At 41.4% G+C, this 25,073-nt stretch overlaps 2 protein-coding genes across 2 annotated transcripts in view; both read left to right on the plus strand.

Moving 5' to 3' along the window:
- Nucleotides 1-13,359, plus strand: part of MCCC2 (methylcrotonoyl-CoA carboxylase 2) — a 35,618-nt gene extending 22,259 nt beyond the window's left edge. The window contains exons 11-17 of the mRNA XM_035310255.1: nt 822-894; nt 1,137-1,213; nt 3,266-3,332; nt 3,612-3,768; nt 4,550-4,664; nt 6,068-6,153; nt 12,892-13,359. Of these exons, the coding sequence (XP_035166146.1) occupies nt 822-894; nt 1,137-1,213; nt 3,266-3,332; nt 3,612-3,768; nt 4,550-4,664; nt 6,068-6,153; nt 12,892-13,009 (693 nt within the window). The 3' untranslated portion in view covers nt 13,010-13,359. The remainder of the gene's footprint in view (nt 1-821; nt 895-1,136; nt 1,214-3,265; nt 3,333-3,611; nt 3,769-4,549; nt 4,665-6,067; nt 6,154-12,891) is intronic.
- Nucleotides 13,360-19,884: 6,525 nt separating this feature from the next.
- On the plus strand, nt 19,885-20,545 carry CARTPT (CART prepropeptide). Its single transcript, XM_035310817.1, has 3 exons — nt 19,885-20,046; nt 20,131-20,214; nt 20,293-20,545. Exons 1-3 carry the CDS (start codon nt 19,885-19,887, stop codon nt 20,398-20,400), a joined length of 354 nt encoding a protein of 117 aa, XP_035166708.1. The 3' UTR covers nt 20,401-20,545.
- Nucleotides 20,546-25,073: the final 4,528 nt, after the last annotated feature.

Genomic DNA, 25,073 nt, shown 5'->3' on the forward strand with positions numbered 1-25,073 from the left:
TGTAATTATTTGCTTTGATACATGCAGAGAGCAACCACACTCTCTCATTTTTTGTACATATAACATATACAGAGCTTTTTCCACTACAAACCAAGTATTTATTTTAGAAAGAATCTTAGTGTATACCTTTCTTAAAATATTTTATCAGAAATTACTATGATTTATTTTGCATTACGAGGAAAAAAATCTTCTATTGAGTCTCACTTGAACTACACGCTGGAACACTGGAGTATAAATAAATCCCCAGCTTGGATTTATGCTCTTCTAAAGTTGTAATAAATATCTTCTGGCAAACAACTTGCTAGCAACAGATTTATATTTATTTAAAACGCTCCTTTGCATCCCAGAGAAACCTCGGGACAAATCTTCATTATTTTTATATGTCAAAAACTTAAGCAGAGATGAAAATGTACTTATCTTTAAGAAAGTGACTCATGGCTGTATATATTTTTCTCTTTATAGATGTGAGCCTATTGATTAATGTTTAATATAACCAGAGGTACCAGTTGTTCTTTGAAATGGAACTAATCAAAAAAACTTTCTTCCTGTTTATTTCAACTGCCTAGTTACAATAGCCTTAGCCTTGAAATTCCATTTTTTTATAAGCATGTAGACAAGTTATACCTTAAAAAGTAATTAGGCTTTGCCTGCCATCCAGACTACTTACATGGTGGACTGCTTGATATTCTCTGACTTGAAAGCATTCATTTTAAGTAATTTTGAGTCAAGATGCTAACATGTTCTTTCTTTCTAAAAAAAAAATAAAAATACAAACTATGAAGGATTAGGTGTTTCATTCTATTTTTCTATTTTTTCTTAAGGTTATTGCTAGAATTGTAGATGGAAGTAAATTTGATGAATTCAAAGCCTTGTATGGGGATACTTTAATCACAGGTATTTAAAAATACAATTATTCTATGTATACTCCCACTGATTTTATACTTATATTCATTTTGTTTGGATTACCCAATGGTATTTTTAATAGTGGTTTTTCTTCCTTAAAAGAATAGCAGTTTCTGTTATTAAGAGAAAGTGTTATTAAGATAAAGTGTTTTGTTGTTGTTGTTGTTGTTGTTTTTTGTACTACAGTAAAATAAATATACATCATAATTCATAAATTTACCTGTCCTCTTCAGGATTTGCAAGAATATTTGGTTACCCAGTAGGAATTATTGGAAACAATGGAGTTCTTTTCTCAGAGTCAGCAAAAAAGGTAAATAAAGAGCTTCTTAACCACTGAGAAACAAACCTGAAGTTGAAGAATTTGCTCTTGAAATGTGGAACTTTTTTTAAATAATGAAAGTGGACTGTCTGCACATTTATCGTGTAAATAAGAAATAGCTTAATAAACTAAAAATAACTGACCTTATTTTAGTGTTGATTCTTTAGGTTTTTCTGATATGAAGTAAATAGGTCTGTAGGAAAATAAAGACATCATTTGAATTTGGTTGACTATAACGCAGCTGAAATATTACATTTTGAAACTTACAGCTCTTACAAGAAAAATGCATGCTGATTACTTCAAAATCCTGTTGATTGTAATTCCAGAACTCCAAGCTGATGTACTACAATAAATAACATCATTGTTTTCATAGTAACTGGAAAATTTCAAACATGGATTCTGATATTCAGCTTATTGACTTACCAAAGATTTAATTTTCACAATTTGCTGTGGCAGTTCTTAGACTAATGAGCAAAACATGCACAGTCTCATAAACTCTGTGAAACAGAGTACCTGTTTTGTGAATGAAAGGGCATCTTTGAGGTTTGGGGATTGGAGATGGTAAAAAGATACTGTGCGTGGCAGAGTGTTTATTTACCTTGTTCTGTGTTTAGTTACTTTTTTCAAGAACTGCTATCAGTTTGAATTTTTTGTAATAGCAATTACATATGGTAGTTTTGTGCTAGCAGGCTCCTCAAACTAATGGTTAGGAAATCAGTATTAAAAATCTATAGAAACAAAAGAGGCCTTTATGAGGGAGTTGAAGAAATGAAGTAATTTTACTTGATTTATTGCTGTCATAAAATAATACACAAAATTGAGTTTTATGTACTGGAGAATACTTTGAACTTGGAGCACTGCAGTAAGTGACATTGTTTTCTGCTAGTGTTTTCTTAATCACAGTTATTTCCAAATTGAAAGTAATTCTTTCAGTATTTCTAATACTTCCAGTATTTTTCTGATGATTTAGAGTTGCAACTTTTTTTCCTACCAATGAAAAAATGAAAGGAATCTCTCTTGGTTTGCTGACTTTTGCTGATGTATTGGTACTCATTGAGGAGATAGTCAAGTTTCATTTCTTTTGCTTTATCCATGACATTGCATCTCTAAGCTTCCTAATCTAACAATATTATTATTATTTTGCATTTTTATAGTGAGTTGGAAACTTAAAGAAAAAAAAAGTATGGCAAAAGTACGGTGATCTTTTTCCAATGATCACTATGGTTTTTTGAGCGCTTCTCTGAAAAAGCTAGCTAAAGACTGTTTCATTATTTTTCTCTTTTTGTGTGTGTTTTTATTCTAAATGTTGCTGGTTTTGTATTGTGAAGAGGTTAGATTTTTTTTTCTCAGTTGCAGTGATACTTTTTTTTCCTTTTTTTTTTTTTTTAAATTATATCAGCAACGTGTAAATAAGCTGAGAAACTGTATTGTTTTAGATTATGCCTAGTTGAAACAGAAGCTTGGATTCTACTATTCTTACCTTTGCTAGAAAAATTGTCTTTCCTAGAAAATGCAGAGATGGGACTTTGTCCTGAGAAAAGGGGAAAGAATGTTGTAGCAATTGGCAGGATGAGGAGTAAATAATGTATGTGAGCCTTGCTCAGGTTCAAAGAATAATTTTCTTTTATAAGGGAAATGGGGAGATACTTTTTTTCTGACCAGCTGTCCAAGTTCCATGACAGTATTACAGAACTCTGTTAGATGCCACGCTGAGAAGCTGTCTACAGTTTAACTGCATATTGGCCAAGTCAAAACAGTTGAACTTCTCAGTACAAGCAGTAATACTTTTTAAGGATGTTATTTTTCCTTTGGAATTTGTATTTTTGGCATTTTCTTACTTCTGCTAGAGTTGAATTGTGTTTTGCAGCTTACTTTGGATAGAGAAGTTGGCCAGCACTTTGTGATACAGATACTCCAATGGACTTCAGTGGAAGGATACTGTCACATACTTCAAAATGCTGGTAGTAATGGCTTCACTGATCCACTACTTAAAGGCTTACCCTTTCTTTTTTTTTTTTTTTTTTTTTTTTTCCCTCCCCACAGGGTACACATTTCATCCAGTTGTGTTGCCAGAGAAATATTCCCATTGTGTTTTTGCAGAATATTACAGGTAAGCTCAGTATTATGAAGTTTCACTATGATGTAGGCTTTGCTGTTAACTGTTAATGCTGTAACTTTTAGACAGCATTTTGTGTGCTTTATTTTATCTACATCTCCAGTCTTTTCTGGAATCGGTATAGCTGCAGCTTGTGAAGGCCTTGCCTTATTGATGATTTGTTTTCTCGTCTTACTTTTTTTTGGATGTGCTCTATATTGCATATTAGAAAGTACAGCACAGTGTGATAGTATAAAGTTACTAACCCTTTTTTTTCATTATGTAACTCATTAGGTTTCATGGTTGGTAGAGAATATGAAGCTGGAGGGATAGCAAAAGATGGTGCCAAGATGGTAACTGCTGTAGCTTGTGCCAATGTACCTAAGATAACAGTCATTATCGGTGGTTCTTATGGTGCTGGAAACTACGGGATGTGTGGAAGAGCGTACAGGTAAGCATTACTTCAAATTACAACAGGACATAGCACTAAGTTAAGATACTGTAACCTTAAAGTACCATTCTGAAAAACTATTTTAATTCTTGCAGAAGTTGTACTCTTAGGAAAACAAAAGAATTCACATAGAATATGCTCTTAATGTAAATAACAACCATACAAACCTGTAGATACAGTTAGGCTTATGATTAACCTTAATTTATGTGACAGAAGAGATTTTCTAATGTGTAACCTGCTGACATGCTTTTCTCACGTTACTGTTCTTGGGTCAGAAAATCAACAGTCCAAATTGTCCAACAACAATTGCTAGGTGGTATGGGCTAGTCCTTTATTCTGCGTTCATGTGAAGAGAAATGGTTTGAATAAAAAAAAATCTTCATTCACTTTAACAAGTCTGGATTTTATGAGCAGTGTTTTCAAAACTTCTAAAGATTTATTTTTGTGACCCGTTGGACATGACTCATAAATATATTTTTTAAATTATTTTTCAAGGTCCCTGATACTACTGAAGTTGTTAGTGGTATTTTAAAGAGAAATGTTCCTGGGGGGCTGTGAGATGGAGACACAAGAATGAGGGAAATTAATATTTAAGGTGCTTGAGTATAGGAATTCTGTATTTTCAAACATAATGCTGCAAGCATCAAAAATGTTAATTTGCATTCTTTGAAAACCAATAAATTGTAAGACTGTCATGCATAAAATGCATCTGAGTGAGAATTAGTTCTTTACCATGAAATTATGCAGTGTCTAATTTTAATCCTTAATGTGTGTTTTTCAGTCCAAGATTTCTTTATATGTGGCCAAATGCTCGCATATCGGTGATGGGAGGGGAACAAGCTGCAACTGTTCTAGCTACAATAGCAAAGGACCAAAAGGCAAGGGAGGGAAAACAGGTACATCTTTCTTCTTTCATTTGCAGTACCGTTATTATAATTTACTACTTCACTGGAGCTCTCACATTGTAAGCCTGGGAAGGATGTTACAGGGTAAGACACCAGTGAGCAATGGTTCTCCTAATACCACCCAGCACATTGACAAAAATGAAATAATTGTGAAATATTACATCTTCTAAATGTGAAAGTCATTCATGACATTTTTTGTGTTTGTTTAGAAGGAGAAGTATTTCTTATATTATCATCTTTTTGTATTTTTTTTGCACATGATTATTTGTTCTGCCCAAAATGAGCAGCAAGAGACTCCCACTCCCCCACACCCACTTGGGAGTATGAGGAGGAATATGTGAGAACAAAGTGTCTTTCCATTTACTTTTGAAGTAGGCAGTTATATAGAAAACTGATCTTCAAATTATTCAGTGACTGAGATATATAAGGTTTATAATAGGAGAAGCCCTTAGAGGTTTGGAAAAGTTTTGGACTCATTTAATCATTTTAAGTAATAGTTAGTCGTATTTTGTTTAATAATATTTTTCTAGTTTCTCTGTCCACGGTTTTCTGCTGTGTTTTTTAAATTGCATGGTCTGTGTTTATGCTGGTGCATTGGTCCCGTAAGAAGTGATTTTACTGTGATGTCTTAAAATTGCTTGTATTTATCATGAGTAGCTGTTCAGAATAGTGAATCAGTATGTACTTGTTATCTCTGAAGTTCTTTTTTCTGCTCTTTATTTTGGCTTTCCATGGATAGAAAGAGATGATCCTCATCTCTCTTTGTCTCAACTTCCCAAATCCATAAGATTGTCTGAATGATGCACAGCAAGTAAAAAATACTGTTTTATTATTAAAAAATAATTGTAGTTAATGTTAGTAAAGTGTGTTAGAGACTTGAAAGTTTTCTGAATTACAGTAGTGAACACTCTGGATCAGAGAAACATAGTACTAGAATAGAACAGACTGATTTTGTTAAAAAAGTATTGCAAGTCCAAAGGCAAGTCAGAACAGGGTTTATTCAGTAAAGTAGCATCAATAATTTTTTGGTTGCTAATCCCCAATTATTCTTATACTTGGTTAAGTCTATTAATAAAATCTCGGTTTATTATCTGCAGAAAAATTAGATGAGTAAGTATGGCAATAGGACTTTCTGTTTCCCTATATATTTCTACTCTTTTTCCCACCAACCCATTTTGAAAAGTGATGTTTTAATTCTACTAATTAAATTTATAAGCTAAATAATTTAGCAAATTGCTAAATTGATAATTGTAGGTAAGAAGATGGAAAAAATCTGGAGAGATCATTGAGGCTATTTCTGCTTGTTTGATGCTGCTTATAAAGTTTTACTGTCATTGCAGAAGAAAATAATAAATATTTTTTAAATCTGTATTTGTTTATTTGTTTTGTTACAGTTATCTGAGGCAGATGAAGCAGCTTTGAAGGAGCCAATCATTAGGAGGTTTGAGGAGGAAGGAAACCCTTATTATTCCAGTGCAAGGTAACATAAAAATGACTTTTCCAAAACTTGATTATAACCACAGGACATAACAATGACACCTAAGTGTTGGTGTTGTAGAAGAGCAGAACGGAGCACTTTAGAACAAACATTTTGTTTGATGTGCAGGAATACAGCACCACAAGCTTCAAACCAATGTATGTTTTGTCTTGTCTTTAAGACTTTGTAGTGCAAACTATTTCAGAAGAAGGCATGCATTTCCAGGAATTACTGTGCTGGTTCTGTAAGTAATGATACAGTAGGGAGATACTCCTTAACTGGTCTTCTGAAACATGGAATTTATATTCTGTATATTTCGTTCTGGATAAGTCTTAGATCGTTCTCTCCACTGCAGTATCTGGTCACCTTTCTGAAGCCTATTGAAATGTACTGAAGCATGCATGGATTCTGCATCTAGAAGAGGCCAGTGGTAAAGGAGAAGTTTCAGCATTTTGTAAATCTTGGCTCATGTAGATGTCTACTGAGTGATAGGAATTCAAGTAGGGCATTAGCTGATGCGTGAAGCGTATTCATATACAAATATGCTGACAAGTCATCCAAAACTACCACACTAGTCCTCTGTAGCATTTGGTCCTCAGTTTTATGGAATATTGTCAGTGCCCAGGAACTAGTTAGGCTGATGAAGCAAGGTGGCATCCCAGAGCATTGCCTGTGCTTCTTGGCCTCTGATTGTTACTCTGGGTTAGTTTCATCCTGTTTGTAGTAGTAATTCTGTTTACTTTTCTGCTTGTGGTATCCAAAAGCTAATTCTTCATAGGCTCTCAGCTGCTGCTTACAGGATTAGCATATACTAATGAGACTTTACTGTGCCTCTGTAGCCAGTTTGCACCTTTGGTGTCTGCTGTGTATATTTTTGTGTGACTGAATTAGAATTATTGATGGTCTTGTTACCTACAAGGCAGGAATTTGGGAAATAATGTGAGTACAATGTGTTTGGAATATGATAAATTTTGGTGGGGTCATCATGGGCAGAAATTATGTGAACAGGTGGGTGCAAGATATTCTGTAAATATCTTACAGAAGCCAGTAAGAGATGCAGCTGGGGGCTTATTTTTATCTGACTTGATACATGTTAAAAGTCATGCCTGTTAAATCTGGTACATGAGCAACATTGTATCATCAATGACCTCCTTTATTGTTAGTTCCTCATGATCTGAAGAAAGGTATAAAATTAATGGTAGTTTGACTCTTTTTTTTCTGTTGGGATACTGGAATGAACTTAACTGTAGTAATCATACCTACAGAATCCATATTCATTTTAGTATTCTGACTAAATGAATGCCTTCATCAAACAGAAGCCCTTTTGCCCTGTTTGGTGTCGTGATGGGATAAGTATTCTCAATAGGGGATTAGCATGGCAATTTAGGCAGATTGCACTGGTACCGGCATATATCATGTAGGTCAGGGATTAAGGGAGACTTGTCACTCCTTGGTTTCTGTTTTTGGGAAAGGTCTACATGGCAATGTTGCAGAGTCACCATGGATGCTTCTTGAGGTTTTGTGCATATGTGCAATCCCCACAGCTACTAAATTAGTTTGTGTTTGTGCTTTACTGTGTTTTTTACATATAGTCAATGAAGATACTTATGTGAAATCCTTATTTTTAATTGATGTGGACTTTCTGTTAGCATGCTTTTTTTTTTTTTTTTCCCCAACCTTTTAAATCAATTTAAATTTCATAGGATTTCCCCCAAACTGAGATGGTGTCAGTTGTTGAAAACTTTTGTGCTATCTCTGTTAGTCCCCCTTAAAGATCAAGCTTAAGCCCTCTGTTGCAAAACTTTGTGTTCTTCCCTGTGGCAAGAAGGAAAAATCAAAACACATGCTGTCATCCTTTGTAACTGGATTTTAAGGAGAATTTTCCACTGAAATAATAACATTAAAAAATGAGTCAAACTGTCTGTATTTAAAATGAATCCCTACCATGAAGAAGGAAATGAATTGTCTTTTTTTTTTTAATATTTGTTCTTTTTAATATGCTGACTGAAAACACAGTCACAGTCTCTTTGTACTCATGATGGAAAATAATTGGAATTATTTAACACTCAATATATTCAGTATATCAGTGATACAAAAACTTGTCCCCTCCCAGAAAACAACAGACCATTGCTACAATTTGCAGCAGTAAATTACTAATCTGCAACAAAGTAGTTTCATACATCAGATTAAGGTTAGCATTAAAAAAAAGTCAGGTTCTAAATTTTTAATAACATTTGGTGATTTTAGGTATGAAACTTGAATATTTAATACCAGCTTTCTGCTCCCTATTGACTAGCTTTTCCCAGTTTGTTTCCAGAATGTCTGGCCATTTTGTAAAGCCATGTTGGAAATACATGGGCACCTCAATAAATAACCGAACTTTGCCAGGGGTTAGGAAGTACACTTCAGTGAAGGACATGGCTCCTGATATTAAAAACAAAAAAAAAAGAAAAAAAAAAAAAAAAGAAAAAAAAAAAGAAGGGTTGTTAATACTTCGTACTGTACCTGTAGCTTGCACAGATGTGAGGTGGCTAGCTGAGACCTAGCTTGGGTCTGGATTGCATCTGGTTGAGTTCATATGATGCTGCGTTCAACCAGCTGGGATGTGAATTCAAATGTCAAAGCTGACGTCCCTTTGAGGTTCATCTGTCTACAAGCAGTGAAATCAAAATGTCCCCTGTCACTGAGTGCTTGTGAGAGCAGTGTGTGACCTAACTCAGGTCAAGACAGTCCAGGTTGATTTCTCCCTCTCTGTCCATGCATTGGATGTAGTATAGTTGGCATGTATAGGAGCTCTTAATTGCTCTCTGCTGTCTGGTAGAGTTACTTGGGTATATTGGTAGATGTTCCTAAGTTTTCTGCCTACATTTCATGACTGTCAGTGCTATCTTGCATATGCCTTGTTCCTTCATTTATCAGTAATCCTGAAGCAAGATCTCAGACCAATCACTCAGAAGTTTTTATTACTGTGGAGTAGGCTGCCCAACCAGAAACACTGGCATGAAGTTTGGCACCATAGAGCCAACCTGCTTGTCAGCCAACATCAGCAGTTGCTAATTGGCAAGCATTTGTAGTAGGTCAGGGAGAAGCAATCTGTTCCTTTTGCTCTAAAGGATACTTCCTTTCTGATCCCAAGCCTAGTTAAAAACAAAACAAACAAACAAACAACAACAGCAAAAACAAACAAAAAAACAGTTGACTGTCAGCCACATCAGGACATCTGTTTGAAACTGGATCCAGACAGCCTGGGTTTTGTCAGATGCTAGCTAGGCCCCTCCACCAAAAAGACAAATCAAATGTTTGGTGGAGAAAACTCCAACAAATAGCTTTGCATTACTGAGAGGAAAGGAATGATAGATGGAGATAAAGCCTGCTTTCTTTATGACTGCTTGCATACAGCCAGTTTGGAAGCTCCCTCATGCTGTCCTAAGTTATGAGGACTAGGTCTCACCTCTAACATCCACTGAGATTGATGTAGCTCTTCCAGTTGATTTCATTAGGCTTTGACTCAAGCGTTGAGCAGTAACAAGAGGGAAAGAAAATGTCCTAATAATCCTGAAAAAAGGCAGATTTCCTTATTTACTCTTCTTTTTTTTTTTTTTTTTGCTTATAAATTGCAACTTGTTACCTGTACAGAATGTCAATACTGTTCCCCACAGTTGTATTTTCTAATCAAAATTTAATCAATTATTTGATTAGAACCTTTCACACTGAGCAGACTTAATTAACAAAAGTCATTAGGCAGCACCCATTTTAATGAGCTATATTAATCCGCTTACATGTTTCTAAAAGGAGTTTCAGCAGTTTGCATCATAACAAATTACATGAGCATTTTCCTTTTGGGGGCTGTTCATTTCTTGTACTCGGAGCGTTTCTGTTATGAATGTTTTATGAGTGTGGATGTGACTCATGTTCTAGCAATGGGGTTTTAATAGATAGTTTAATTATTAATGTTACATCCCAGTAGAGAATGTAGTTTTCTTTAAACAAAGAGAAGCAGAAACCAGGGGTGGCCATATGAAAGTGGCTTGACTTTTATGCAGCATGAAATCTGTGTGTGGTTGTGAATATAACTTAATTGTATTTTTACAAAAAAATAAATCTGCCATTAAAATGTGCTTCATGTTTGGCAGTGTTTGTTGTAGTGTTGGTCACTAGGAAGTTGCAGCTTGGGAAGCACCACGTCAAGTCAGTGATTCTTTTTAATTCAGTTCATTCCTGCCCTCCTCAACCCTCAGCAGATTTATTAAATGCTTCTAAGAAGTTTGAATTACTTAATTTAGTTTTACTGGTTTTCATAATTAAAAAGTTCGCTGTGAGTGTTCATTAAAAAAGTTGAACTGAAGTGAAGCTGTAACATCCAAAAAGAAAATACCTGCTTAAAAATATAAATCAGTATATTTGTCATTGTTACTACAGTCAAATTTTTTACAGTCTTAAAAAAAAAAAAACAGCAACGTAGTGCTGATTGATTTGACCTCAAAAACTACTTTGTTGGTTATCACTATTAGACAGACTTTCTCCATTCCCCAGATTAATCTGACTAAATTAATCAAGATGTAATATCTAAAACACGAGAAGAGTGAAGGAAAATAGCTTACATTAAAGTTTGGTAATGCATACTTCATGAAGTTGAATGTGTAGGGAATGTTTTGTCTTTGCCATTCTACCATGCCAGATTACATAAATAGGTATAACCACTACGCTTGGGGAAAAACAAACCAATTCAACCAATGCTTAAATAAAGTTACATTCTGTCCCTTTCTTATTTTGAACAAAAACCCCTTCTAGTTATTTTCACTGTATGGTTAAGCAGTCCTTACTCTGAGTCTCTTTTCAATGGAGTATTGTTAAAATATGCCAAAATATTTTAACAATTTTTAACTTACTGTTAAAAGCTACAGTTAAAAAAGCAATTACTCATGGGAAGCAGACTGCAAGAGGTTATACCACGCACTTTATCCAAAATATGATACAGACAATAATTGTCTTTCTTCTGCAGCACAGTTTGCTAGTACAACCTCTATGCAGGCTTGGCTCTTAGGATGTTCTAGTTCAAGGCTGGAGCTGTCCACCCCACTAGAAAGGAGATATTAAGAAGAAAATCCTACACTGAGAACAAATTAGATAGAGCTACTGTTACCGTATATTTGTTATTTGGCTCTATAGCCTGGCTATGTACTTTGGCTCTGCACTTCAGCTGTGCTCTTGTGCCTCATTTAGGGTAATAGTCCCTAATAGTACCCATTTAGGGTACATGGACAGCTGCACCATGATACATTTGTATTTATAGTAGAACCTTCTTTCTGAGTCTGATATCTTTTTTATTCTGGTAGCTGGCAAACACGCACCTAAGCTGAGACTGAACCCTTGTGCCTCATCTTGTTACAGGTGTCCTTTATTGCAATTCCACTTTGTGCATCCTAGGAAAGATAAACGTATTTTTTTCAAAAATATTAACATACATTGACAGTCATTTAGTATTTTTCTCTGATCTGATGAATTTAGTTTCGCAGTAAATGGCAGTATATATCAAAGACAGAAAACTGTCAGAACTGTCTGTTGGTGCCTTGAGATTATCAGCATGTATTTATGCACCTTGTGCAGTCCTGTTTCTTTTGGGGGTAGGCTTTTAGTATTGAGGGAAATGTGCAAAATATATTGTTTCCTTATTGCTTTTTTATTTATTATTAATCTTCAAACAATAAGAAAGGGTTTGAAGCTGGAAACTTCAGTTAGAAAGGAATGGCTATCTGTTCATTCTCTTAATGAAAAGACAGTTTTAGCTCCCTGTTCATGACTCTTTCCTGTAGTTTTAAAACACATTAGTAGAGCAGTTTTTCCAAAGACATAGAATAAAAAGTAGACATGGCAGCACTACAGTAAGTTCAGGAAAGATGCAAAGAAAGTTTCACTAGGAAATGATGGGATGGAAGAGGAACATCACTGTCTTAACTGAAGGTACTATACCTGTGTTTTGTATACTCCGGCTAAAACGCTTCTCTAAGGAAGACTTGAGTTGCAATGAGCAGTGCGGTATCTTGTTTAACTTTATCACCGAGGAGGGAGTGGATGTACAATGTTTAGAGTTTTGTGGCCTGCTGGGGGTTTTCACATGGTTTTCATTTTGGGTAAGATGGAGATGTGGAGAATTGATGCCTTGAGAACTTTGATCTTTGGTTAATGCTGGAGAGGTTGTTTACAAGTGTTCATGAGTTTGGGGGCTGCAAATTTGGTATTTGCTTGGAGGTTTTAACACAGTGTATATTCATGATTGCCTTCAGGGCAGTAAAAAGGAGGGTATTAGCTTAGAGTTGTTTAGAAATGGACTGCAGAAAAAATAAATAACAACGGATATTGGAAGTACTTAAAATTAAGCTAGCTCTTTTAATGACAAAAATACAAATGTATGAAGCATACTTATCTGGCAGCTTGACTAATCTGAGTAACATACATAATGATGGGTCACAATCCTTAGCATTTTTAGTAGAAGAAGGTAGCTTCTTGCAAAAAGGTCATTTTCTACATTATCCAAAATTTATACTTTGTTTTAGAAAAGAATTTGCTAAAAATAATACACACTAGTCTACTTCATTGATGGTAAGGTGAATTAACTCCATGTGTAATTTAGCTCTTTAGTCCTTGCAATTTAGTGTAACTATTTTCAGTTTTACCTACTTGAAAATCTACCAGCTGTATATGTTGATTTAATTTAATTATTGTTGTTCATCTTTTTTCTAGATTGTGGGATGATGGAATTATTGATCCAGCTGATACTAGACTGGTTTTGGGCCTCAGTCTCAGCGCAGCACTAAATGCACCTTCTAAGAAGACAGAATTTGGGGTTTTCAGGATGTAATCTAAATGTATGCTAATCAGAATTACCTCTGTATATTATAACTGGGACCGGAGAGTGAACTTACTAGAACGTTGAGGTGTTTTAAACCAGTTTTAAAAATTAAGCTTTATGCAGTACTATTCTTGATGGAAAAGTCCTATTTATTTATTTTGACTGAGTAATCATCACCATCCTTCAGTGTTTTGGTACTGATTTGAGACCAGTCATAGTGCTTATGTAACACTGCATTGCCCTGTTCGTGAATAAACTGCAACTTCTGACATTAAGTTAAAATGTTTGACAAGAAAACATTGATATTGTCTCTTACCTAAATAAATCTGCAAAATAAACTGCATAATTGATGCTTATTAGTGCCTTCATTTCTTTTAATTCTTTTCTGTATGTCTCCTACAAAAGCAAAATATTACTGAAATTCAACACCAGCACATTTGCTGGTCAATAAACTCTGGAAAAAAGTGCAGTAATGGCAGCCAGGGAGTTCAACACAGCATGAAATTATAGATTTCGTGCAGTTGTTGGCATTTTGGCCTTTCTCTGGCTTTCATCCAGAAAACATTACTCTTCTGTACGATTCTCTGAAGTCAAAACAAGATAATCTGATGGATGCATAGCTTTTCCTAGAAGAGCTGGGGATAGTAGACTACATCTGTGTGAGCTACAGGTTTCTGAGAGCACTTCTGAAGATGGGTTGGCTGCTAAGGTGTTTTAACATCTTGCTCCAGTGGTGTGATGCTTCTGACAGTTTTAGTTTCACGAGGACACGGCATCCTCTCCAAATGGGTCAATGCTTGATCCAGAGCACTTGCCTGAATCTCACCAACCTTGGGGTTGTTGAGATGCTGGAACTGCTTTGTTAAATCTTTTAATTTATTTAGTGTAGTTTGTTGCAGTGTAATGTTTTTAAATAATTTAGTGTCTGCCATTTTGTTCTTTATAGAAGTAGCGCACCTAGCAGAAGCTAAATGTTTGTCACGAATTGTGCCTGGAATATGGAGGCAAATACTGTGCAAGCTGGAACTCTGGGGGTAGTTTTATCTAGCTTTGTCCTGCAGGCACCTAGTTTCCAAGTAACTTCTAAATGGCAGAAATACTTCTGACTGACAAATTACAAAATAGTTCAAGTACGTGGATGGAAGTGCTCTCCTGTTCTGGCCTGTGGGGAGAAGACAGATAACTGGGGAATAATCATCGTGGACAACATGCCAGCTGTAGTCTTCCCAGATTTGTAGGGCTGAGAAGTCCCTTGGACTCAGGATGGGGAAAGCAGGTGTGGTGTCTACTGCCTCTCTCTGTTGTGTTTCAGGCATGATGCAAAAGTGAAAATAAAAGAAGTGAACTCTTTGGATCAGGGATCTTTAGTGTAATAGAACCAGAACCCAGCCTGTGTTGAGCTCTGGGGTCTCTGGTATGCATCCACATCACATTAAAAACCATTTTTTTTCTCTCAGTTTTTATTGAGAAGAAATGTATCCAAAGCTTAGTGTGTTCACACCACTGAAAAGACTACTTCTGTAGTTCTGCGCATGCACTCACTGTCATGCTCACACCCATGTTTTTGTTATGTTAAGCATGTAGTTAGCGGAGAGTAACAGCTTAAAATAGTACCATGAAATGGCAACAAGGTACAGAGCTGTGTTTTTGTGGCACTGATTCTTGTTCTCATCTCACCACACGAGTTTGTAAAAATTGTATTGGGCATAGCCCCAGGATATCTTTATCCTGAAAATATGTTGACATTATTTATGGTTGCTGAACTTTCGCAATGCCTTATTTCCAAATATATATATATATATATAATGTAGCTGGGGAGAGCAAAGGATTCAGACACTGAAACTATTGCTATTAACAGCCTCCAACAAAAAAGGAACACTTTACTTTCTTCAATTGCAGTGGAGTCAGCAACTGAAGCATCCTTTGTCTCTCTGCTTTAAACTATGGGGTCAGCCTATTACCCACAAAGGACTATTATTGTATTTTTCTTAGCAGTAATAATCACTTAGGAATAATGTTTTTGCTTTGGATATATTTTTCAGTAAGACTGGTAATGAAATCATCCCAAGTTGGAGACAGTAACTGATGATTCTTAGATACAGATAAAGGACTTACATGCATTTAGGAGGATTCACACCTCTGACAACACCTATCATTTCCTATGACTGAAAGGATAGATATTTACATTTATTAAAATTTCTTCCTCTAAATAAGTGTACAAGCAGAGTCAAAACATGTCTATGAATAAATAAGACAGTACTGCATTAGTAATACCTGTCTTTGGAAACTTGTTAAATGAAATTCATCATCAGGGGCTTGTTAGCATCCCATCAGCATGTTCCAGTTAGGGGAGGGTACAGAGTGGGACGTTCACTGAACACAAGTGATTCAAGGAATCGCTAGTGGTTTAACAATTAACAATTCTCCATTGTGCAGGAAACTGCATCTTGAAAAAGGTTTTTTATTTTTCAGGTCAACATGCTGTCCCTCACAGGTAGGCACTGACTACAGGATGCATGTTGTGCAGAATGGCACTCTAATGGCAGAGACTGGCTCTTGGCACTCAGAAGTTTGCTGAAAAACCTGTTCTCTGCGGACCCACCAGGAGTCATCAGTTTGACTACTGTGTTCCTACCATAGCTGATGTTGTTGGTAGGTGTGGGCATTGTTCCATTTGGTAGTCATTCTCTCTTCCCATTGCCATTGCTTATGGGTAGGACTTCTTATGGATACTTACTGAAGGCAAATGTTAAACACTGTTAATAAGAGATGGGTGTCACCGCAAGGACATAAGATTCCTGATAGCAAGGATGCCTTAAAAACTGTGGGTGACTATATCCAGGCTTGTCCTACCCATTGTGGCTGTGTGTCACCTCTTCACTGTAGTATATGAACAACTCATAACTGTTAATCTATGTACTTGTTAGAAAGGATGATACGTAGGATGACACTTATTTTTTCATGTGGGAGTTGAGGAACAAAGGAAATAGCTGCATGATGTCATGCACACAAGCTACAGTGGACCAGGACCCCAGATTTGGTGGTCTAGGCTTCCAGGTGACCTTTCTGCTCCCATCTGGTCTCTCCCTGGGGATTGCTTTTCTGGGCTGTTTGCCTCCCTCCTGCCAATGAGCAGTAGCAATGCAAGAGATTATCTAGTTCCAGCTCTTTGACAGCTGTAAAGGACATAGTCCATTTAATAGAAGTCAATGTTTGGGTATGCTGAGTTTAACACAGCTGATAATCTGATGTTGAGCATGTTTTCAAATGCCCCCATAGAAGGAAGTGGAAAGGTGTGAATGAGGTGAGCTAGGCCCTTTGTATCTCTGCTGCAAGTAGCCAAGGGTGCTTTTTAAATTACCTGGGATGAGATGGTGAATTGAGGATGGATCACAAGAACATCCTCCTCTACCAACTGCCACTTGAACATACCATTTTCCTTTTTCTTCTCATGACACAGAGGATGTGCTGGGAACCACCGGAAGCTATGATGTGGTAACCAACCAAAGTGACTGGCAGTTTGTGCAACAAATGTCGAGGGCAGATAGTCTGGTACAGAAGCATCATGAGGATTGCAGGACAGTTTCCAAGACTGAAATTAGATGTGGCTAGAGCACAGCCTCTCTGATGGATTTGCCGACAGAAACTGAGAGTCAATATAATTTATGAGAAGTCATTGGGTGCCTCTTCCCACCCTTCTTTCCCACTTTTGTTTCCAGCCATTTTGGGGCTGGTTTGATGTGAAGTTTGTAGTCTTAGTGTTTGTGCTGGCATCTGTGTATCTGCTGTTCTTGTGAGAATCCAACTCTTAGTTAGATGGCATTTTATGATTCTGTTACTCATCAAGATGAATTGGTATCTCCAGCTGAAATAGATGTTGTCTTTCAAGTATGCCTCTGGACTATATTAAATGTGGCAGGACTCTAATTTTTCTTAGACTTTCCTTGCAGTTACAGATTTTAGCTGAAGAAATCTAGAAATCTCTTGATTCAGAAAAAAAGTGTATATTGTATTTTTTTTTTTTTCTTTTTTTAACCGAGGTTTATAAATTCAGGCAATTCAACAAAGCTCATGTAAAAGCCTGGTGCTTTTCAGCAAAGCCTTAAAGCATCCACTTAAATCCAGATGTCCACTTTCACAGCTCTGATTCAGTAGAACACTTTGAACAAATGCTTCATGCTAATCTCTATGGTCTAGTAGTCATAAAATCCATCCAACAGTGTGTCTACGTCAAGCTAAAATATAAGTGCATCAAAACTGCTCAAAGAATACTACATTATTTTGACAGCGGTGTCAACAGAAACCTTCTTCATTTTCCTGTGTTTAGAATTACACTCAGTTAATTAGTCACAACGGAAGGGTGTGATTATGAAAAGCATACATAGTGTAAAACTTCAAAAATTATCCATTTGATATTTAGATGTTAAAACACATTGGCTGTGTCCCATCTGTACGTCATTCGTATTAACTTTAATAAATGTGTTAACTTTGAGAAGCTTGAATAAATGTGTAGCTGAAACAGAGCTGTTCATCCATGAGGTCTGACTGGATTTCCTGTAGATGATCTGGAAATGAGTTCTGTATTGCCAGGGGGTGCTCTGTGGGAGTTAGATTTAAGTTAGTTACTCTTACAAAGGGCTACAGATGCTGTTGCCAAAAAGTATCTACCTTTTTTGTACTTGTAAACAGAGATTTTGCTTTTTTGTACCATTACCCAATTCTGCTCATTGACCTGGTAGCTTCTGACTCTTATTTAACATTCAGCTATCCTGCATCCTGCAACATCTTCCCCCCAGTGATGGAGACATAGTCTACAAGAACAGCTGACTATGGAGCAGGGTACAGTGATGTTCATAAAGACAGCAACACATAGGTGCAGAAATGTACAGCTCTGTAGGTGTCTATAGCCAGACAGATACAATGGCTTTTGGAAGTAGAAATTTTTAATTACCTCCATGTTCAATCATAATTTCACCGCAGGAACTAAGAGTCAGGACTTCAGCTTTTCACATGGAAGTACAAGTCTGAAAGAAAGCGGTGATGTCTTCTGAGCATTTCTGAGGTGTTTTCAACACTGCATGAGTAATCCTTGTACTATGAAATATGGCTTGAATTTTTCATCAGGCTTCACAGACACTGCTTTCAAAGCTGAATAGGCCGTATATCTGCCTCTCCATATGAAGTGTGGTGTTCTTCTTGTCTGTGTTATTTCTTTGCTCTAAGAAACTTTGCTTTGGCAGGCCCATCAGTTCCAGCAGTTCACAGGGTTGCATTTCTGCACCAGCCTGGGATGTGGGATTTGTTATGAGCAGTTGACCGTCAGCCTGATGGCTGACATCTTAGCCTTCCCTGCAGCAAAGTGAGGCTGGAGGATTTATGCAAACAGAGAATCTCTACTCTGAAAAGCAATTACAGATAGGACCTTTGCTGGATGTGATGATCAATAGGAGTGTGTGGGAGGTGATAACAGCAAGAGGTGAACACGGCAGCTGTGGAGACAAGCAACATGATAGCTGTAGAAATCAGAGCCTTTTTATTGCCTCAAACAGATCAGTGCTCTTGAAAACTGTTTAAGCCACAACTCCTTTTGGCCCCTTTAAACATTGCTTCCTGCATGAAAAAATATGTTCCTGGGCCTGTTTCACTTCTTCTCTTTGAAGAACCTTCTCTTTGCCCATGTCATTTTGACTTTCAGGCTATTCCTACCTCCCTGACAGCCTGCCCACCAATAGAGTTTTGCCAGGGAGGCTTCCCAAAGTCTCCCCTCTCCAGACAATCCTATTTGCAGCTGAAAGACCCAGCCCAGCTCCTGCTACCACAGGCTGGAGGGCACCCACATGCCCACGCTGCTGCCATGCCACCAGTGGGGCCTCCCCTCAGGCAGGCCGGCTGCCATCTTCCTGCCCACAGCCACCATGTTGTGTGGGGTCAGCTGGGTCCAGACAGGGGCTGCAGCCACGTTGCTTGGCTCCCCATGGCTTTCCTCCAGCCTCGGCCTGTGGGAGCAAGGGGTCCTCTCACCCTCCTCTCGCCTGCTCCCCAAGCACAACACCACTTTTCTCAGCTGGGGAAGCTGCTCTCATCTTCCTCCTGCCCTGGCCACAACTGGCTGAGATGTGGGCACATTGGCTCAACATGGGGCCACCCAGCCTGTGGAGGTGAGCATCAGTGGAGAGGCATGAAGGCAGCGAGTGCAGTGCCCTCATGATGGTGCCAGTTCTCATTTTGGTGACTGTGCTTTCTTCTCCCCTGCCACATTTCATGCGCAGGGCGGGTGGTGCTCACGGAGACCCTGCTCAGCAAGGCGGTGTGTGGCCTTGAGCCCCTTCTCAGGGTTGTGCTCCAAGTGCCAATTATTACATTTGTCCTGGGCTCATTGTCCATTGTGGTCTACAGCCCCAAGCCTCCTTGTCCCACCTGTCGCCCCCATGTCCCCCCATCCTCCTCTCCTCCACCTCCATCTCCCGCAGGCGGATCCTCCAGTCCCTGCTCTTCCTCTCATCTCACCCCACTTTCCCTTAACCCCATGGCTACCAACCCTCCCTCCTCCCGATCCCATTGCCTTCCAACCCCGACCTCCACGACGAAGACCGGACGGGCGTGTGACACACACACACACACACACACACACACACACACGATGGGCGTGTGACACACACAGACTCAGGACGGGCGTGCGACACGCACACAGGCACACAACAGGCGTGTGACACGCATTCCCCCCGTGGCTCGGGGTGCCCGGCCGCCGCTCAGGAGTCGAGGGACGGCTCCGTGTCGGTGTTCCCGGGGCGGGGCGGTGGCGGGGGGCGCTGACGCACGGCGGGGCGGGCGCGGGCGCTATAAAGGGGCGGTGGCGGCGGCTCGGCGGGGCGGGCGGCAGCACCATGGAGAGCTGCCGGGCGCTGGCGCTCTGCGCCGTGGCGGCCGCGCTGCTGCTGGGCGCCCGCGGGCAGGGGCAGCCCCCGCTGCGCCGCGCCCGCGACCTGGGGCCGCCCGGCGGAGGAGGAGGAGAAGGAGGCGGCGGAGCGTCCCGCGAGAAGGAGCTGGTGGGGAAGTGGGAGAAGGGGTCCGGGGTGAGGGGCGCTGTCCGGGCGGGAGAGGGCTGACGGGGTGCCGGGGTGTCCCTGCAGATCGAGGCGCTGCAGGAGGTGCTGGAGAAGCTGAAGAGCAAGCGGGTGCCGCACTACGAGAAGAAGTTCGGGCAGGTGCCGATGGTGAGTGCGCCGGCGGGAGGCGGCGGGACGGGGCGGCCGCCGGGGTGACCCCGCTGACGGCCCCGCCGCTGCCCGCAGTGCGACGCCGGGGAGCAGTGCGCCGTGAGAAAGGGGGCCCGCATCGGGAAGCTCTGCGACTGCCCCCGGGGGACCTGGTGCAACTCCTTCCTCCTCAAGTGCCTGTGAGCGGAGCGGCCCCGGGCTCGCCGCCGGGCGCGCAGGCACCGTCGCCTCCCGGCCCGGCTCCTCCTCGGCCCGGGGCGGGGGGCCGTGTAACGCCGTCCGTGACATCCGACATCCGTGGAGCTGTTCTCTTCCCTGACCAACAGCCCGCTCCTGCCGGGAGCCGAGCCGAACCCGGGAGCGGGACCGGCGCTCGTCTCCTTCCCGAGGCATCCACCGGAGGGACCGAGGGACCGGGGCCGGCGCCGAGGGTGTCCCGGGTGGGCGTGAGGAGGAGCTGGTGGCGGCGGGGGGAGCCCCCTGAGCCCCGTCCCCTCGCCCGAGGGCCGCAAGCGCCCGCCCCGTCGCGCAGGAGGCACGCACGGGGGGAGCCCGGCATGGGAGCCGGCGGCGCTCAGGGCTGCGGCTGCGGGGCTGGGGGGAAGCCGTCGCTTTACCGGAGCCGCCGCGGAGACAAAGCAGTCTGGGTCCGTGGCGAACCAGCAGGGGATATCCCAGTCACCCGAACCAAATTTCTCACGTTTCTACAACGAACTGATATACGTAAACGTGTCTGTCCTCCACAGGTGCACTGTGCGCTCAAGCGAACTCATGAAGTGTTTTAATCCTCTGTTCGTCTCTCTTAATAAAGTCACTGTTCTGATGACGGCGTTTGGGACAAAGTCTTGATTTCCCGCACAGGAACACCAAGCGCCCCAAGCCGGGGAGATGGAGGTCACTGCACTCCCCGGCCGGGCTCCCCAGGACGAGCTGGGGAGAGGGCTTCTGGCTCATCCCGGTCCCACCTCGGGCTGAAGGAGGGGAAAAGCGAAGTGCGACGGGGCCGGGGGGGACCGCAGGGCCGAGGGATGCCCTGCGTGGGCGGGGCGGAACCGTCCCGGGGGGCCTGTGTGTCGAAATGGGACAGGAGACAGCGCCCGAGCGGTGGGAGCGCTGTGTGCAGGGATGCCACGAAGAGAAAAGGGGTAGGTGGGATTTTCCAGGCTGAGACCCACGCGGCCGTGGGATGGTGCCGGCCTGCCTGGGAGAGGTGCGAAGGTGGCGCTCACAGGGCTGGAGGCGTGTGCGAGCTGGTGACGGTGCTCCTGATGGCTTTGCAGTGTAGCCCAGAGACACTGTGGAGGCATTTAATCTTCATTTCTTGTGGAATAATGAAATATTTCTTTTGTACCACCTGTAATTTTGTTTGCTTATTTTCCCCTACAACAGGAAGGATTTACGTGCTGACCTGCATGCTCTCAGCCATGAGTTTGTCTCCTCCACTGTCCCCCTGGCATGCAGCAGAGGTGCCCATGGCTACAGGGGACTGAATGTGCTGACCAGGGTCCCACCACAGGTACCATGGCTGTCAGCAAACCCATTCCACTGCAGACTATCTAAACATGTAACGTTTTCTACTGAAATTGTAGTTACACAATTTTGTACTGAGATGTGAAATATTGGACTGAAAGATATCAAGAAAGATTCAGCTTGTCTGTTAAATTTATAATTTTATAGTTCTTGTTTTGTTTGGTCATAATGCTCAAAATTATAAGTATGGTTTAAATAAAGACCAAAATTTAAAAATCTAATACCTAGCAAAGAAACTGGGACTTCTGATTCATTTGGGTGATGCTGTCATTATGAGAATGCTCTCTGCAGTGTCATGCGCTATAGCCTGAGGGGCTCTTACCACTTTGATTACACTTATAAACACTTACGTTACATTACAGTTATTTTTATTGTACAGAATTAAAAGAGCACACAAGCAGGGAAACCTGTGATGTAACAGTCTGCATAGAGCTGTCACTTGAATGTCCTTCACACTTCTAACACTGATGATGTCAGGTGACAACATTTTTTTTCAAAGGTTTTCTTTATTTCTCCATTCATTTTGAAGAGTTCAGACATAAGAAGTTGTGGCATTTTAGGGGCAGGGGAGTGCCTATACCTTTGGGCATCTCCACTGTGTTTGTCATGTCCTCAAGGCACCCATGGGCCTCAAGGGCTGCTCCAGCCTTCCCATGGCCTCCACCCCCCCCCGGACCTGACCCCTGCCTCCTGCCCCCAGACCTGGATCCCATTTCAGCCCAGCCCAGAGCCATTATCCCTTGCCCCAGTGGTGCCACAGGGTGCTGGTCTCCAGATTTCTACAGCTGTGTTCTGCTTAGCCATGGGCCCCATGGGCTGATATCTCAGCATGGCCTCAGACCCTATAATGAATCATAGCACCACAGAAAGACTTGGGTTGGAAGGGACCTTGAAGACTATCTAGTTACAATCCCCCTGCCATGAGTGGGGACATCTTCCATTAGATCAAGATGTCTAAAGTCGCATCCAGGGATGGGGCAGACACAGCTTCTCTGGGAAACCTGTTTCAGTGCCTCACCACCCTCTGAGTGAAGAATTTCATCCGAACATCTAATTTAACATCCCCCCTCTTTTAGTTTAAAACCATTCCCCCTCGTCCTGTCATTATCCACCTGAGCAAAAAGTTGCTCTCTATCCTTTTTATAAGCCCCCTGTAAGTATTCAAAAGGTACAATGAGGTCTTCCTAGAGCTTTCTCTTCTGTAGGCTGAACAGCCCCAGCTCTTCCAGCCTTTCTCTGTAGAAGTGCTCAAGACCTCTGATCACCTTTGTGGCCCTCCTCTGGACCCGCTCTAGCAGCCCCACATCCTTCTAGTGCTGAGGGCTCCAGACCTGGACACAGCATTCAAAGTGGGGCCTCAGGAGAGTAGAGCAGCAGGGGACAATCACCTCCCTCGACCTGCTGGCCATTCCTCTTTTGATGCAGCCCAGCATACAGTTGGTCTTCTGGGCTGCATGTAAGCACTGCTGGCTCATGTCGAGCTTTTTGTCTGCCAGAACCCCCAAGTCCTTCCCTGCAGGACTGCTCTCAATGAGTTCTTCTCCCACTCTGTGCTCATGCCCAGGATTGCCCTAACCCAGGTGCTGCAGTTTTGCACTTGGACTCGTTGGACCTCATTAGGTTCACATGGGCCTGATTCTCAAGCTTGTCCAAGTCACTTTGGATGGTAGCCCTTCCTTCTTTGGTATTAATTGCACAACTCAGTTTGGTGTCACCTGCACCAATCTGCTGAGGGTACACTCAATCCCACTGCCTATGTATAAAGACATTAAACAGCACCAGTCCCAAAACAGACCGCTGAGGGACACTGCTCATCATCGGCCTCCACTTGGACACCAACTCTCTGTGTGTGACCTTCAAGCCAACTCCTTATCCACTGAATGGCTCACCCATCAAATCCATCTCCCTCCAACTTGAATCAGTATGTCCTGTGGGACCATGTCAAAGACCTTACAGAAGTAAAGAATCTCTTCCTAATGTTTAATCTAAACCTACCTTCTTTTAGTTTAAAACCATTACCCCTTGTCCTTTCACTGCACTCCCTGACAAAGAGTCCCTCTCCAGCTTTCCTGTAGACCCTCTTTAGGTACTGGAAGGCTAATAATATATCTACTTGGAGTCTTCTTTTATCTTCTAATATCTACTTGGTGTCTTCTTTTCTCTAGACTGAACAACCACAGCTCTCTCAGCCTGCCTTCATAGGAGAGGTACTCGAGCCCTCTGGTCATACTTGTGGCTCTCCCCTGGACTTGTTCAAACAAGCCCATGTCCTTCTTGTGCTGGGGGCCCCAGAGCTGAATGCAGCACTCCAGGTGAGGTATCACAAGAGCAGAGTAGAGGAAGAGAATCACTTCCCCCAGCCTGCTGGCCATGCTGCTTTTGACGCAGCTCAAGATACTGTTGGCTTTCTGGGCTGCAAGCTCACATTGCTGGCTCATGTTGAGTTTCTTATCAGCAAACATCTCCAAGTCCTTCTCATCAGTACTGCTCTCAATCCATTCTCTGCACACATCCATTCTCTGCACACATCCATTCTCTGCACACATTCTCTCCACACCCTGTATTTGTGCTTGGGATTGTCCTGGCCCAGAAGCAGAATCCTTCACTTGGCCTAGTTGAACCTCATGAAGTTCACACAGGCCCACCTCTCAGGCCTGTCCAGGTCCCTCTAAACTGGGCAGTAAAGAGAGCCAGAGGACCTGCATGGTTAAACAGGGAATTTCTGGGCAAACTCAAGTGGTAGAGCAGAATATACAAATCATGGAAGGATGGGCTGGCCACTTGGGAGGAATATAAGGCTGTTGTCAGAGGATGTAGGGAGGCAAATAGGAAAGCTAAGGACTCCTTAGAATTAAACCTTGTGAGAGAGATCAAGGACAACAGAAAGAGTTTCTTCAAATACATTGCAGATAAAACTAACACTAGATGTAATGTAAGCCCAGTGACGAATGAGGTAGGTGCCCTGGTGACAGAAGATAAAGAGAAGGTAGAGTGACTGAATGTCTTCTTTGTCTCTGTCTATAATGCTGGAAGCACTCCTGAGGATCCCCGTACCCCTGAGGCCCCAGAGGAGGTCAGAATAAAGGAGGAGTTTGCCTTGGTTGATGAGGGCTGGGTTAAGGACTGATTAAGCAAGCTGGATATCCATAAATCCATGGGTTCATGGGTATTGAGAGAGCTTGTGGAAGCCATTGCTAGGCCACTCTCCATCATCTCTGGTAAGTCATAGGCATCAGAAAAGGTGTTAAAGGACTGGAGGAAAGCAAATGTTACTCTGGTCTTCAAAAAGGGCAAGAAGGAGGACCTGGGTAACTATAGACTTGTCA

Source organism: Oxyura jamaicensis, chromosome Z, assembly GCF_011077185.1.
Source record: "Oxyura jamaicensis isolate SHBP4307 breed ruddy duck chromosome Z, BPBGC_Ojam_1.0, whole genome shotgun sequence".
Classification (NCBI taxonomy): domain Eukaryota; kingdom Metazoa; phylum Chordata; class Aves; order Anseriformes; family Anatidae; genus Oxyura; species Oxyura jamaicensis.